At 34.3% G+C, this 17,068-nt stretch overlaps 2 protein-coding genes across 2 annotated transcripts; both read left to right on the forward strand.

Moving 5' to 3' along the window:
• The first annotated feature begins 8,658 nt into the window (after positions 1-8,658).
• LOC105788666 (putative defensin-like protein 263) lies at positions 8,659-9,304 on the forward strand. Its single transcript, XM_052633053.1, has 2 exons — positions 8,659-8,759; positions 8,975-9,304. The coding sequence occupies exons 1-2, from the start codon at positions 8,708-8,710 to the stop codon at positions 9,205-9,207; spliced, it is 285 nt and encodes a 94-aa protein (XP_052489013.1). The 5' UTR covers positions 8,659-8,707; the 3' UTR covers positions 9,208-9,304.
• A 5,734-nt stretch (positions 9,305-15,038) lies between these two features.
• On the forward strand, positions 15,039-16,616 carry LOC128042569 (uncharacterized). Its single transcript, XM_052633961.1, has one exon. The coding sequence runs from the start codon at positions 15,039-15,041 to the stop codon at positions 16,614-16,616; it is 1,578 nt and encodes a 525-aa protein (XP_052489921.1).
• The last annotated feature ends 452 nt before the right edge of the window (positions 16,617-17,068 follow it).

The raw sequence follows: 17,068 nt of genomic DNA on the forward strand, positions 1-17,068 counted from the left end.
TCAATGGCCGGCACCTAGTACAATTTAAAAAAAATTCTTTTTGTACGTGTCAGAGTCAGATATAAATATACGAAAAAATAAAAAAATTTAGGTCTTTGGCTTTGTCAATGGTCGACACCCAAGACAATTTAAAAAATTTTACTTTTTTTTTAGTATGAGTCGATATAAATATACAAAAAAAATAAAATAAAAAATTTGGGTCTTTGGCTGTCAATGGCCAGCACCAATCTAAATAAAAAATTCTTTTTTTTTTTGTCGAATCAGATATAAATATCTGAAAAAATTTAAAAATTTTTTGGGTCTTTGCTTTGTCAATGGCGGCACCAAGATAAATTTAAAAAATTATTTTTTTTCGTGTCGAGTCGATATAAATGTCGAAAAAATAAAAAAGAATTTTTTTAATTTGTCTTGGTGCCGCCATTGACAGCCAACACCCAAATTTTTTATTTTTTCAGTATATTTATATCGATTCGATAAAAAAAAAAAGAAAATTTTTAATTTGTCTTGGTGCCGACCATTGACAAAGCTAGCACTCAAATTTTTTAATTTTTTGTATATTTATATCCGATTCTTTACAAAAAAAATTTTTTTAATTTAGATTAGGTGCCTACCATTGACAAAGCCAAGACCCAAATTTTTTTTATTTTTCAGATATTTATATCGACTGACAAAAAAAAAAGTAAAAAATTTAAATTGTCTTGGTGCCGACCATTGATGTGCCAAGACCCAAATTTTTTATTTTTTCAGATATTTATATCGATTGACAAAAAAAAGAAAAAAAATTAATTGTATTGGGTGCAGGCCATTGACAGGCCAGCACCCAAAAAATAATTTTTTTTCTTTTTTTTTCTTTCTCCTTTTTCGTATATCAGTATTATACAAATTTTAAAAAATACATGGGTTCGACCAACGACAGCCGTAACCTAAAAATTAATTTTTATAATTCTGACACAATTATTAGACAATCATTGGTGCAAAAAACGAGTGGGTACTGTTCATTTTAGGTTATTTTGGTGATTGTTTTTGAACTTGGGTTATTTTTGTAAATATAATTTATTTTTGGGTTAGTTTGGTAAAACAGCCCCCAAAACGACTTTGTTTAAGCCTGGTCCAATATTTTATTTTGGTTAAACTCTGTCATTAGTCCCTGTACTATACACATTCTCGATTTAATTCTTATACTTTAATTTAGTTATTTTTAGTCATTATACTTTATGAATTTTAAAATTCTATTAAATTCGTTACGTTATATTCTTCTATTTTCTAAAATATAATGTGACAAATATATTATCACATATAGTATCATTTTAACTTAATGTTTCCATATATTATTTGCAAAAAGGCACTTACAAATTTAAAGTGTAGTTTGCATCAACATTAAAATTTCAAAATTGAAAAATATAAAGACTAATAAATTATCTAATTGGAAAATATTGACTAATTTTACAACTTTAGACATAGTACAGGACCAATAGAAAATTTTAACCAAATAGATTTAACTACTACTATTTAGTCAGGTTTGGAATTTTAAAATTTGAACACTACAAAAACAAAAATTGACCAAATTAAAATACATGGACTGAATCCATAACTTATGCAAAGTAGAAAGACTTGTAACAAAATTTGACCTTTGATTTTTGGTCCCCCCCCGGTCAAGTTTGTTATAACTTCGATTTGAGGTGAGATTTGAATAAAATAATTTTTAATTGATTTTCTATTTGAATGATAAAATTAATATTTTATAAAACTTTAATTATAGAAACATACTTTTTCTTATATAAGTTATCGGAGCTAATCCAATGTAAATGAATTTGAATGAAAAATTTAAAAGTTTTCGACTGAATATGAAATTTATAAACACCTGTACTTAATGGGAATGATAATAGGGTAAGACAAAACGATTTTCTTTTTATTTTTACTCCTCTTGATTTATACATCCAATTTGTTTCTAACTTAATAATTTGACTTAAATTTAAAATATTTTTATTGACTTCATTTAGAAAATTATTTATTGTAAAAATATAAAAGAAGTAATAATAGGGTGAGTATTTCATTATTCGGATTTGAGTTTCACCATAAATTATTGAAATATGTGTCTCTAATCCTATCATGTGTGTATAATATGTATAGATTTTATATATATTTTTATTCCTGGTCTGTTCTGCTTTGTATTTGTTTAATTTTATATTATAGTTGGTCAAATATATATTTCTATTTGTATTATATTTGTGAAAGTATTGTTTTTATAAAAATAAAACTCCCAAAAAATTACGGTTAAATATAAAATTGGTACTCGAACTTGTTCACTTCTTCTAGATCGGTACTTATGATTTTTTTGTCCCAAATTGGTATCCAAACTTTTCTTCCGTTAACTTAATCAGTATCTGATCTAACGCCGTTAAATTCAAGATTGGTGACAAAATAAGATTATGACATATGACATAAATTACAGATAACAACATCATCATGTCATTATCTTCCTCTTTAATTTGTTTAAGAACATGAAACCCTTATTTTCTACTCAAATTTCCAGCATATTGTTTCATTAAAATATGGAAACAACAATAACCCTTCTCTTGACAACATTTTTTTTTATTGAAAACGGGGTTGATTTGGATTTTGAAAAACGATAACGAAAATGGGAGTCGCCACCAATCTTTTTTGAAGAGGTGTGATCGGGTCACCTTTAAAAGCGGTTGTTTTTAATAAACAATTTAATTTTATTAAAACAACGAGTTTGGTCTACGAAATTCAGAAAACGGATTCGGGAGTCGGTTACGCACGAGGAAGGATTAGCACCCTCGATACGCCCAAAATTGGTACCTAGTTGATTACTTAATGTCTTAATGTCAAAAATTGAGAACTTTGAAGAATTTTAAAAATACGATCCTTGTATTAAAACGTTAAAAATTTTCAGGAAAAGGAGCATATTTCACGTTAATCGAGGAAGAGAATCATATCCAGTAAGTTAGGACACAATGTCTCGAATTCCCGATACACGAATGAAAAATGCTTATTTAAAAGATATTTAACTATCTCGGATTTTAAAAAAGGATCACAACCAGTAAGTTAGAACACGATCTTTTTTATTTCCGAGATGATTTAAAACTTAAGTTTGAAAAGATTCGTGTAATAAAATTTAAAAGAATATTCAATTGTTTAAATCAAATGAAAAAAATCGCAACCCAATACGTTAGGGCACAATTTCTCAAAATGTTAGACATCGAATATTGCATTTATTTTGAAAAATCTTCGTCTCGAGAAAATAATGTGTCACATCCAATGCGTTAGGACACGACGTATTGAATTCTCGATGGTGAGCTTTTTATCATTTTTTATACAAAAAAGAGTAACCTCGATTATTTAGATTCAACGAAGAAAATCGAAACCCAATACGTTAGAGCTCGATTCTTTCGAAGATCTCAAATACCGAGTGTTACTTTTTATTTTGAAATTTTCCATTTTTGATAAACCCAAGTAAAAGTAGGTACAAAATAACAATAATGATGCAATGTAAATAAAACAAATAAACAATAAACAATAATAAAAAAATAATCATACAGGCAAAATAACAAATAATAAGAAACTAAAGTAAGAAAATAAACAATAATAGACATGCACATAAATAAATGAAGAAAATAGATAAAAGATATATATGAATTGTAAAATATGAAAATATAAATATTTACATATATATATAAATAGGTTATAAAATACAAAAATATAAAATATAAGTATGTACATATATACGTATGTAAATTAAAGTATAAAAAGCATATACGTATAGGTATATATATATGAATCATAAAATATAAAATACATATATAAAATACATATTTTAAAAGTATGAAGAATATATATATTTATATTTATAAAATAAAATACATATATAGGCATGGACATGGGTATGTATAAAATTACGAAATATAAAAATATAAGGGTAATAGTGTATATATATATATATATATAGATCATAAAAAACGCATATATGTATATATAACAAAGATTCCAAATAAAAAAATAAATGAACAACTTAATAATAACAGTAATTTTATTATTTTATAAAAAAGGGAAATAAACAATAACAAAAGGACTAAATTAAACATTGAAACAAGATTTGGGGTTTAAAATTGCAGATAAAAGGTTCAGGGACTGGAATGAATCACGCACAAAGTGCAGAGGACTGATCGGACAATATGCCCAAGTCCTGAGGCACAACATTCGTGCGCTGATTAAATTGAATCATGAAGAAATTTCGTGGGGCCAAATTAAAGAAAATAAATGAACAAGCAAAAGTACTAAATTAAAACAATCAACAACGAGGAAGGACCAAGGGCGTAAATAGCCCATTTCATGAAAACGCGCGGATCCCCTCCTTCCGGGTCGGATCGCACGCGGGTCCAGAGGCAGAACAACGTCGTTTCGATGCCCATATGCAGACACAAAACGGCGCCGTTTCTATTATGGTATTTAAGTTTAAATTTTTAAAAAAAAAACATTCAGCCCCTCATTTAAAAAAAAGAAAACAGAAAACAGAAAACAGAGAGTTACACTCTCAAAAACTTCTCCTCCGGCCATTAGGGCCTTTTCGGCTTCCGGCGCGCCACCATCGTGGCCAAAGGCCGACAGCGGAAGAGATGGGCTACTCGGCCCTCATTTCACAGCGTACCGAAGCTCGGCAATCAACCCGGAAGATCGAGGGCTTTAGACCCCCTTTTTGAACCCGATTCCGATGACGGCGAAGGGTCTTCCGGCGACGGGGCCGCGGGTGATTCAGGTATGTTTTCCTTTTTCTTATTTGCTTTTCGTTTGTAGATGCAAAGAAGAAAAAATAAACAAATAAAACTAAAAACAACAGATCTGAAAATCGAAGGAAAAAAAAATCTTAAATGCTTTTTTTTGCTTTTTTATTTCCTGAGAAATCGTGAGAAAAAGAGGTGGGGGGAACCCGGTACAAGTGATTTTCTATGGCTTTATAGCCATTTTTACATGATTTTTAATCTATTTTGCGCTTGTCACTTCTGCCTTAATTTCTTGCAGGTGGGCAGGTGAGGACGGACGTGACCATGGCGGTGCAAGTCGGCGACGTCGGCAGAGGCTAGGTGCAGTGGCAGAGCTAGGAACCCCTAGGTGCGGCGCACCTAGGGTTTGACATTGTTTCTGATTTGGTTTCTTTTTTTGGGCTAGGGTTAGGTTATTGGGCCTGTGGGTTGTTGGGTCTGGTTTGGGTTAATTTGGTTGTAAGGGTTTTGGGCCCCGAACAAATTTGGGCTTCTACAGCTGCCCCTCTTTGCTCGTTGTCGTTATCTCCCTGAGTTGCAGTGGAGCAGATTAAAACCACAGATCTTATCTCCCTAAGCAGTAGTGGAGCAGACTAAAACCACAAATCTCATCCCCATGGAGTTGTAACAGAGTAGATTGAAGTCGTATCTCTCTGAAGTATAGTGAAGTGGATCAAGGCAATGAGACACAGTGGACTGGAATGAGGCTACTTGAAGAATAAAGGCACCAAGAAGTCAAGACTCGGCGAGACCGGGCAAAATTGGCCTTTCTTAGTCTTTGCCCTATTCTCGTTACACGAAAATGAGCAAAGAGGGGCAGCTGTAAGAGCCCATTTTTGCCCGGCCCCAAAATCTAAAATAAGACAGTCTATTACAGTAGTGGCCCAAAGCCAAAATTAAATAAACCCAACGGGCCCAAAATGTTAAAAAAAAACCTAGCCCAAATGATATTAACAGTTTCAGCAGAGAGGAGCAAACCCTAACCCTCTCCAGCGCCGCATGCACGCCCCTGCCCCTATGCACCGCTCTAATTCCCCGTACGCCGTCGCCGCCGCACTTCACCACGCTCGTCTAGCACCTGCAAAGAATTGAATGCAGCCACAAATGAATGAGCACGCGGGCAATAATAGTAGTTAATAGATAATAAAGAAGAAGAAGAAAGCATTGTAATTCGGCTATAAAAGCCTGGATTCAACCTTTGTAATTTTTTACGAACACATATAAGAGAATCGAAACTCAGAAACCGAACTTTAAACGTTGATTTTGAACTGTTCTCTTCGTTTTCTTTTTATCTTATTTTATTTTCTCTTCTTTTGCAAATCGCTTTTAAATAACTGTAATAAAAAATCAAAAGTAATAAAAAAGGGAAGAGGGAACTTACCGAGGAAGCGCCGTAATTGTGCCCGCTGAGGTATCTCCTTCGTCACGGCCGCCAGATCCCAAGGGCGCCGAGGTTCTTCGTTTTTTTTCTTTTTCGGGATTGAGGGTTTAGCCTTTCGGGGGTGTTCCAAGGCCAAGGTTCGAAGCTTTTTCTCCATCGCCGGTCACCGGCCTTGGTGGCTGTGATGGTGGCATGCCGGAGGCCAATGAACCCAAGGGTTGGGTGCTTGAAAGAAAAGGGGGAAAGGCTTTGAAACTAAGAAAAGAAAAAAGAGACCAGAGGCTGGAATGAAATTTTGCTTAAATGCTAAGTGAAACGGCGCCGTTTGATGGGGGGATCTGCGCATGCTTTGCCCTAATGGGTAATTTATGCATTTAGTCCCTCCATCTTGCGCTAAAGTGCAATCCAACCTTTTGTTTCTTTTAGATTTGGGCCGCGAGTTCTGGGTCTGTTTCAATTAGGTCCTTTGACCGTGCAGTCCTTCGCACTGAAACGCTGCGCACAAGGCTTGGGATATTTGCTCCTTCGCTCCCTGATATTTTTAGCACGTTGCGAATCAGTCCCTCCTTCCATCTTTTAATTTTTAATTATCCCCTCAATTTTATTTTGATTCCAATCACACCTTTGACCCCTTTAGGCCCCATTTATATATACGTTTTTTCCTTTTAAAACTGCTTTTGTTTTTATTTTATAGTATTTAAGAGTTCCTCTTATATTATTATTATAAACTGTTTTAAATTCATCTTTATTTATTTCAAGTTTTTTTTATATACATACATTATTTATTTTAAATATATACATATATGTGCACATTGTCTACTTTAGTTCACTGTTTTGCTTAAAAAAGTTTCTCTTATTTTTTATGTACTTATTTTAAGCTTTTATATGACGTAAATTCTTTTAGCTATTTATCCTAAGTACATAATATATTATTTTATCCTATATATTAGAATGTATTATATACATTAATTAGTCTAAAATTATTTTGTGCCTTTTCAACTATGCTATTTGTTTTTATGTTTTGTTTATAATCCATTTTAAATCTTTTCTTATTTTACGCGTCTACATGTACATACATATTACTTATTTTTAAAATTTTTCATACATTGTATTTTAAAATAGTTTTGTGTGTATATATTTTTAAATATTTCTTTTCCACATTATTTGTTCAAAATTCATTTATTATCATTTTAAAAATATCCTGCACTTTATTGGTTCTAATTTGTCTTATGCTACTCATGTTGAAATTGTTATATATGCTACTTAATATTTTTTCTTCGTCTTTAATTATTAATACTAGTATTCAAATAATGCGTGTTGAGTGTGTATTAATATTGTGTATACCATAGTTAGTTTACTCGTATTTTCATACATTAGTGCAATTATCCATGTATCATTATTCCATGTTTATTATTATATTGTTGTTTCATGTCATCATTTCGTAAATTAAGCCCCAACATAGTTGTCCAATGTGGATTGCTTTATTTTATTCGAAACAAAACAAATGCTTACCTTCAAATAGATTACCCGCTATTATTCGAAATGGAATTTTGCTAAATAAGGCAATATTTTGCATTTTTGAAATTTGAGAAATTGTACCCTAACTTACTGGGTCTCGATTTTCTCGTAAAACCCAGATAGCAAAATATCCTTTTGAATTTCAAACACATAAAATTTCCAAAATAAAGGCAATATTCTATATTTAGAAAAGTCGAGAAAATCGTGCCCTAACTTACTGGGTTTCGATTATTTCTCGTTGATTCTAAGTAACCGAATATCCTTTTAAAATTAAAATAAATGTGGTTTAAATAAAAAGTGAAATGCAAACTCACTCTCAAAGTATGAGATGTCGGGCCCTAACTTACTGGGTGTGGCCTCTTGTCACTTCGAGATAAGGAGGCATTTTCCATTTTTTGATTTAATTAAAGCATTTTTAAATCAACATTATAAAGAGGGATCGTATTTTTAAATTCTTTTCGAGTTTTGAATTTTCGACACCAAGACAGTAAGTAATCGACTAGGTACCAATTCTGGCGTATCGAGGGTGCTAACCCTTCCTCGTGCGTAATCGACTCCCGAACCTGTTTTTTGAATTTCGTGGACCAAAATCGTTGTTTTAATAAAATCTAAATCGTTTATTAAAAACAACCGTTTTACGAGGTGACCCGATCACACCTCATCAAAAAAAAGAATTGGTAGCGACTCCCGTTTTTGTTTTTGCTTTTAAAATCCATGTCGACCCTGTTTTATCAAAAAATGGTGTCAACAATATATATATAACTATAACTAATTTACTTGTACTCTTAACTTATACCATAAGTGATGTGAATATTAAATTGCAAAATCTCTATTTTCCTAATATGAGATTTTTATTTTGTACACAATTGGAAAACAAATCAACTTGTTATTGCATAATATTTAATATTAGGTTCAAAAGGTTCACAAATTCAACTATAAAATGTGTAACATACCTCACACTTTGTACATAATTAGCTCATCTTCATATAATCAATTCTTAGTTATATCTCTCAATAGTTTGCAAACAATGGCTTCTTGTGGCATTGCTTCTTGTTTCGTCATTCTTATGGTAGCATTTTGTAAGTATATACAATATTTCTCTACTCTAATTTTCAATTGTTACATCATAAAAGAATTTTTGTACAAAAGAGTTTATAGTCTAGAGATAAAAGAGGAGCTGCAATTGTTGTGTTTTGAATCTCGTTTGTCTCAAATTCATTTTATATATATATCTAAAACAAATAATTAAATAAAATAAATAAATAAATGATGACAATTATTATTTAATTTGCAGGTGTATTGAACTCGGAAGCATGTACTCATGACTCAGAGTGTCAATTGAATTGTGAACATCTCGGCTTTTGTGACTTAAAAACCGGAAAATGTAGTTGCTTGCCAGTATTTGAGCCGCTACCATCTAATGATGCTAAATGTAGCAAAGATTCAGACTGCGCCAAACCTTGTGGACAAGGTTGTAAACGCTATAACTGTGTGCGTGGCTATTGTTTGTGCCATTGTACTGCATAAGAAAACATATTGTTTTCTTTCAAAGGCTCCAATTTTAGGCCATTCAATAATTTGTACTAAAAATTAGTGAATAAAAAAAGGGTGTTGAGAGGATTAATTTGTTTTTTGTTATACTAAAAACAACTTGGTTGATCTTGAAATATATAGATAATAAACTAATAATTAAAACCGTGCTTCCAATTTAAATATGAATAATGTATTCGTGTTACGTTTATGTTTTTTTCGTGTTATATTTATATTGTGTAATCGTGACATATCTAACATATAAAATTTACATTTAGAAATCTTCTTGATGGTCTTGCATTGATGAATTAGATACTTCATTAATTCTTTATTGAATCGTACTTATAAATCTATTTGTTGTGTTGAAAGAGACATGTTTGAGTGCTCAAAGTTTTTTTTTTCTTTTCCCTTCTATTAACATTTGATTGGTGGGCAGGGGCAAAGACGGGGTTGGTAGTGAGTGACCTTTTGACCCAAAAGGAAAAATTATCTATGTAATTCTTTTAGCTTTAATGAAATTACAAGTTAGGATAATGATAAAATTGTACTTCGGCTTCCAAAAAAGTTATTATTCATTTCTGGCCTTAAAACATTTTTCTTGCTTCACCCCTTGTTGAAGGGAACAAAAATCCCAACAAAATATTCGAAGATTTTTTTTCCCTTGTATTAACAATTTAATTGAGGAAACAAAAATCCCAACAAAATGTTAGAATCACAAGATTTCAAGTTGACAAGCATTGAAGAGGGCAACAAGATTTGAATTGTTAATTTAAATAAGAATTTCTTCATCATCTTATTTCGACAAAATACCTCCCATTTTTAGACCCTTTTCAAGCTCAATGGTCTCTTGAGTTCTTCCCACCACTCCATCAAAGCATAAATATCACTCATTTATCTGTAATCCGTTCATCACACTAACATGAACTTTACCCCTTTTTTCACCTCCATAAGTGCTAAATAGCCTTGTTGCAACGTCATTTACCCAGCTATATGGTTTTTTTTCATATGTTTGAAGGGTGAATTTGAAAGAAAAATGAATAATCAGAGCAACATATAAGTATTTGGTTTTGATATACTTTACTGTATGGTATAGAAGTTTGTATGTAAGGAAGTGGAAATGTGGGAGATATAAGAAGCCCAGGGTAGACAATAACAAAATTTACTTTCAAGAATTAATTTGAAAGTATTGCTTTAAACTCGATTTATATTATTATAAATTTTGAAAAATTTATAAATTACTTTAGGCTTTTTATCAGTTGCTTAAATAGATAATATTTTAAAATATATACATGTGATGGAGGCTAATTATTGTTCTTTAAAATTGTTAAATTTGATGGGAGCATTAGCTTTCGAAAATGACTCTTAATAACCAGTTTATTGAAGAGTTTTCCTGAACCAAAAAAAGAATACTATTGACTTTGACAAATTTTCAGATATTCAAATTTCACAATCCCTTCACTTCAATCCAACTTTAATCTTAAATCTCAATCTTATAAATTCCAACAATTTTTTTAGATTTTAATGAACTCTAAAGTTTTCTCAGTTTTGTGTAGATACACAGATAGGGAGATTAGAAAATTGGAGAGAGAGAGAGAAATATATAATTAATTTCAATTAAATTTAAATAAATTTTTAAGTATTTATTAAAAATTTTAATTTTTTTTATTTTTCTCATTAATGAGTTGACGAATTTTTTGGATACAATGTCTAGAATTATTCATAGTCCTTTCCCAAACTTTAAATAGGAGGATAATGCGCTTTAGTGCACTCGAATTTACGTCCTCCTACACTGTTAACAATGCCAATGTCAATTGAATTAAGACTCAATCAATAATGAATTGAAGAATTTTAATGCATATCAAATATAATTCCAAAATATATTTATAACAAGTGACATCTTTAAAGTTCAAATGGATGAATTTATATACAATTAGTAGATCGATTATAATATTTTAAAACAAAATTCTTACTAAAAAGGTATATATAAAGAATGAAAATGGAGGTTACAATTTTCTTCCCTAAATGCATAGGCTATTAAGTAATAACCTTCGATTATATTTTATCATTTTCTTCCTTTGTAATGTTTATATTGTTTCTTAAAAATATATTTATATAGTTAAATTATCTGTAAAAATTGAACGTTGACAATGACAATATAGAACGATCATAAAGCAATAAGAAAAAAAATACATAGATTTTACGTGAAAATTTTTTGAAAAAAATCACAGACGTAAGAGAAGAAAATTTACTAGTGTTGAAAATAGAATGATACAAGAAGAGTTCGATTACATATATTTAAAGGCTGAAAAATATTATTCTAATCAAAGTCAAATAGAAAAAATGTAGTTCTATACTGAATTCGGTTATGCTACATAGTAAAAACTAATGCCTTAGGTAAATAAAAAATGGTCTTTAACCATTATCATTTTAAAAATTAACTCTAAACTATTTTACATCAAAAAATTAAAGTGAACTGATTGAAATGGAAAGGATCAAACCTGGCAATCACACTAATCCTTTTTTTTTTCCTTAGAAAATAATTTTATTGAAATGGTGAATAAAAGTGGTGATGTCATCATAACACCACATAATGATTCCATATCCAAAATGACACCTAATCAATGCAAGACGGCAAAATGTCAAAAGAAACAATACGACCTCGACCAATAAAGATAACCAAAGACAAATAGCAACAACACCTTGACATTAACACTAGAAATTGAAGATCTACCAAACTACCCTCTTGGTTCTCCGTTTTGTCATTGTATTTCCTAACACCAATAACCACCATCAAACTAACCTCAACCATCTTCGAGGAAACAAAAGGACACCAAAATGATACAAAAACATAAAAAGTATATTGCAGCAGAACCTATAATGGGTGAAGATCGAGGAATCTGCTGGTTCGGGTACCTTTACTTTAGAACCAAGCCGCATATAATGAGCCTAGGAGCCTACCCTAGGTAGAACCACCTCGAACCCTAGTAGCTTCTGAATAGTAGCCTTAATTATTATCTCTTGTATACTTTGAATTTTTGTTTATTATACTGACTTGCTTTGCTTTTACCTTGATTGTGATTGCATGGCATTCTCATCATAAAGGAAGTGTTGATTCACGTTCAGTATTTAAATAGAAAGCTCAGCGTGGAAAAGGAGTTTCTTGGTAAAGTGGAAGATAATGCGGCCGTCCGAGTTTGGTCTGAAAAAATTCAGCAAGAAAAGGGTGATAGCCTCATGGAGGGATACGTGTTAGAGTTATGGGACTTCACTCGAATCAGCGTAACTCAAAACAACCTACAAGAGTTGAAGGAGATTAGGGGTCAGTGGAGTGATGAGATCAGACAACTCTTCTACAGTAACAATGGTGATTTGCCTTATCTGCTCGACGCAAAGGTAGACAAACACTTGTTCCGAGCCCTCGTGCAGTATTGGAACCCCGCTTACAGTTGTTTCACGTTTGGGAAGGTAGATTTGGTACCCACGATAGAAGAGTATACGACCTTGCTACGATGTCCGAGGATCCAAGTAGATAGGGCCTATTCGAGAGCGACATATGTCTCGACCTTCTTGAAGAAATTAATGAGTATTACAGGGATGAGCGAGCAATGGGTTGCAGCCTGGATTAAGCAAAAAAGAGACAACAAGTGCGTGCCTTGGAAAAATCTGCGAGATCTGATCTTGGCACATCCAGATGTAAGAAAAAGGGTCGATATTTTCGCTTTGAGCATTTATGGTTTGGTTATTTTCCCTAAGGTGTTAGGGCATGTAGACGAAGCAGTTTCAGATTTGTTTGACAGGCTTGACAAGAGGGTCACACCGGTCCCATCAATTTTGGCTGAAACTTTCAGATCTCTAAATGCATGTCGAAGAGCGGGTGAAGGAAGGTTCGTCGGATGCACGCAACTATTATTAGTGTGGTTCCATGTCACTTTTGGAAAGTAGAGAAGGTCTTCTATAGGGTATTCTCTAAAAATTACTCTCCATTAAAGGAACTAGTGGCTGTGCCAAGACGAGACGATATCACAGAAGAGAAATGGATCATGATTCTCCAAAATCTTCAAGAGGAGGATGTCAAGTGGAGAGCCCCGTGGATGATCCCTAATGAGATTTTGTATCGATGTGGAGAGTTCGATTGGGTTCCTTTGCTCGGAATTTGGGGAGCCATTGGATACGCCCCTTTACTAGTCTCGAGGCAGTACAGATCTAGACAATTCATACCGGCAGCACAAGGGTTGGCTCAGTGTGAATTTCCATTCAAAGAAGATAATTACAAGAAGAAGGTTCGTGAAATATCAAATGCTTGGAACCAAATCCACAGAATGAAGATACTTGCTGTAAACCCAATGACAACTCCCGAGTATAGTTTGTGGTGGGAAAAAAGGATCAACGATAACATCCCCGTGTCAAGCCAAGAGGATGTTTAACCGATAGAAGAGCATCTACAAGTGGTTCTGTCAGAACTAGAGATCATTAAACAAGACTTTGAAAGGAGAAGTTTGGAGCTGGGAAAGAAAATTGAGCAACTAGAAGAGGAAAAGATGCGTTTGGGATTAGATGTCGATATTCACAAGTTGGAAGCCGAAAAGTTAAGGAAAGGGAAGAACAAGGCTGAAGAAGATTTAGATAGTTTAAAAACGGATTATAAGAAGCTGCGATTATCGATGAGAACTGCCGGTTTGGGTAAAACGTCAGAGCAGTGGTGACAGGAGATCAAAGAAGAAAAGACCAAAGCTGATCAGTGGGAGAAGAAATTTCAAGACACCCTAGTTCGAGAGAGCGCTTTGGAGAAAAACTTGTCAGAATGCCCGGATGAAGAAGCAAGATTAAAAGCCCGGGTAGCAGAGTTGGAAAAGTCACTTCATTTGCACCGTAGTCGCAACCCTGTGATAGAGTTAAGAGTGAGCTTAAATAAGATCGAAGAACTGAAAGGAAAGATAGGGGAGCTTGAGGACGCATTGCACAATTCTGAACTGCGAATGGAGCTTCTTGAAAGACGTAACGAACAGTACCAGGTGCAGTTCCATCATGCCCAAAGTCAGATTAGAGATAGAGATTACATTATGGGTGAAGCTGTTACCCAAGTACGGGAAGTAACTGATCATCTGCAAACCTTAGCAGTTCAAGCTGATGTGCTGAGTTTAAGTTATGAATCAGAATCAGGCCGAGGTCGAGAGTTAGCTCGGCTCCTTAGGAGTGTTAAGGCTTTGAGTATAAGGGCAAAGCCGTATATGTAGTCCATTTTATGTAAAGAAATTTGTTTTCTAAATCGAGTTCATCTAATGAAATTGAATTAGAATCAATGCCTCCCTTTGCATTCATGTATTTGCATTACATTTCATTACACGCATTAAGATTCATTAAAAATGCCCTAATTAATCAAAATTGTCACAGTTACCCTAGAAACCAACAAAAATCGAACCAAATATCACTACGGTACTCGACGTCAAACAAAAGCAATGGATCAGAGGTTAGAAAGGCTGGAACAAATGCAAAAGGATATGCAAGACAAGATGCAATAACAATTGGATAAAATCCAACAGGACGCGCTAGAATCTCAAAGGATCATGAGCCAACTGGCACAATTATTGGATGATAAAGGAAAGAGCCCTGCAATTAATTCGGGAGTTGATCAGGAGGACCTTGTTTATCCTCCAGGTTTTACCCCGACAAGCGCTCAGGCACAGCTAGAGATGTGCCCCTAAAGAGCACCTGTAACTATTGGATCTCAATATCGGGCCGGCGCCTCGATACCAATACACTTTCAAGTAGGCTCAGGTTCTAACCCTGGGGACAACCCTACCAACCCTGTGGTCCTTGATCTCGATGACATGGAAGAAATGGAAAAAGTGAGAATGGACCTGCCAAAACAACTCGAGGACTGGTGTAGATGGCTAGAGGAGAAATTTAGAGCCATGGAGAGCACCGACTACCAATGTGGAGTTGACGCCAAAGATTTAAGTTTGGTTCCTGATTTAGTGCTCCCTCCTAAATTCAAGATGCCGGAGTTTGAAAAGTACAATGGGACCAGTTGTCCTGAAGCTTATATAACTATGTTCTGTCGAAGAATGACGGGATACGTCAGCAATGATCAACTGTTAATCCATTGCTTCCAAGACAGTTTGATCGGGTCTGCAGCCAAGTGGTACAACCAGCTGAGTCGTGCTAAAATTAGTTCATGGAGAGACTTGGCGCAAGCTTTTATGAAGCAATATAGCCATGTGACGGACATAACACCTGATCGAATTACATTACAGAATATGGAAAAGAAACAAACGAGAGTTTCAGGCAATACGCCCAATGATGGAGGGAGGTGGCAACGCAAGTCCAGCCACCCCTTTTGGAAAAAAGAGGTTACCATGTTTTTTATCAATACGTTGAAGGCCCCATTCATCAACCACATGTTGGAGAGTGCTACCAAGAGCTTCTCGGATATGGTAATATCCGGTGAAATGATTGAAAACGCGATAAGGCGCGGTAAAATAGACGCAGGGGAAAACTTCAAAAGACCAGCCCCAAGGAAAAAAGAGGGCGAAGTAAACAACGTAAGCACATATAGCAAGAGTCATTCAAAACTGATTACTGTTGGCCCTCCAAAAACGATAACCACTGGTCACCAGGCCCCCTCAAGGCAGGAACCCAACACAAGGCCCAATACAATGACTAACACAGAGAGACTTCAATTCACGCCCATTCCAATAACATACGAGGAACTGTTTCAGAAGCTAATTGATGCACACATAGTATCTCCATTTTATCTAGAACCCATGCAACCTCTATACCCCAAATGGTATGACATGAATGCCCAATGTGAATACCATGCAGGGATACCAGGGCACTCAATTGAGAACTGCACTGAGTTTAAAAAGGCGGTGGAAAGGTTCATTAAGATGGGGATCGTGAAGTTTGACAACCCATCAGGACCAAACGTAGCAGCGAGTCCATTACCCAATCATTCTGATAAAGGGGTAAACGCAATAATCGAAGGTAGGAGAAAGAGAATCAAGGCCGACATTACAGAGATAAAAACCTCATTGAGTTGGGTTTGGAGACAAATGATAGAAGGAGGTCTCATCAAACAAGATTCAAAGGAAAGGCCAGAAGGAACGAAGACATACTGCGAGTTTCTTACTAAGGAGGACCATGACATTCAAAACTGCACTGAATTCAGGGTCATGGTACAAAATCTGATAAACAACAAAGAGGTGGAATTTTATGAAGAGATCAAAGGACTAGAAGAAGGAGAAGTATATGCCTCGGAGGAAGGACCTATGAGAGAGACTCAAAATCGCCCAGTAGTGATTATTTCAAGGCCAAGAGGCACAGGATCTGGAATACAACTGGCGCCCAAGGTCATAATCCAAAAACCTGTAGCCTTTCCTTACAAGGATAGCAAAAAGGTTCCTTAGAATTATGACTGCAATGTGACGATCTCGGGAGAGGAGAACCCGATAAATGCTTCAGAAGAGGGTAATGACGCAGGCTTCTATACGCGCAGTGGAAAATGCTACGACCCGGCAAATACAAAAGGGGAGTCTATAAAAGGAAAAGCCTTGGCGGTTGAACAAGATAAAAAAAACGGCCAAAATTGAACCGCATGTTAACAAACCGGTGACTGAAAATGAGGCTAGAGAATTCTTAAAATTCTTGAAGCATAGCAAGTATAGCATGGTGGAACAACTGCATAAGCAACCGGCTCGCATATCAGTGCTCGAGTTACTTCTAAGTTCAGAGACACATCGTAATGCGTTGATAAAAGTACTAAATGAGACTTATGTTGCTAACGATATCTCAGTGAATAAGTTGGATCGCCTGGTTAACAATATAAATGCCGACAACTTTATCTTCTTCAACGAAGATG

Source organism: Gossypium raimondii, chromosome 7 (genome assembly GCF_025698545.1).
Source record: "Gossypium raimondii isolate GPD5lz chromosome 7, ASM2569854v1, whole genome shotgun sequence".
In the NCBI taxonomy this organism is placed as follows: domain Eukaryota; kingdom Viridiplantae; phylum Streptophyta; class Magnoliopsida; order Malvales; family Malvaceae; genus Gossypium; species Gossypium raimondii.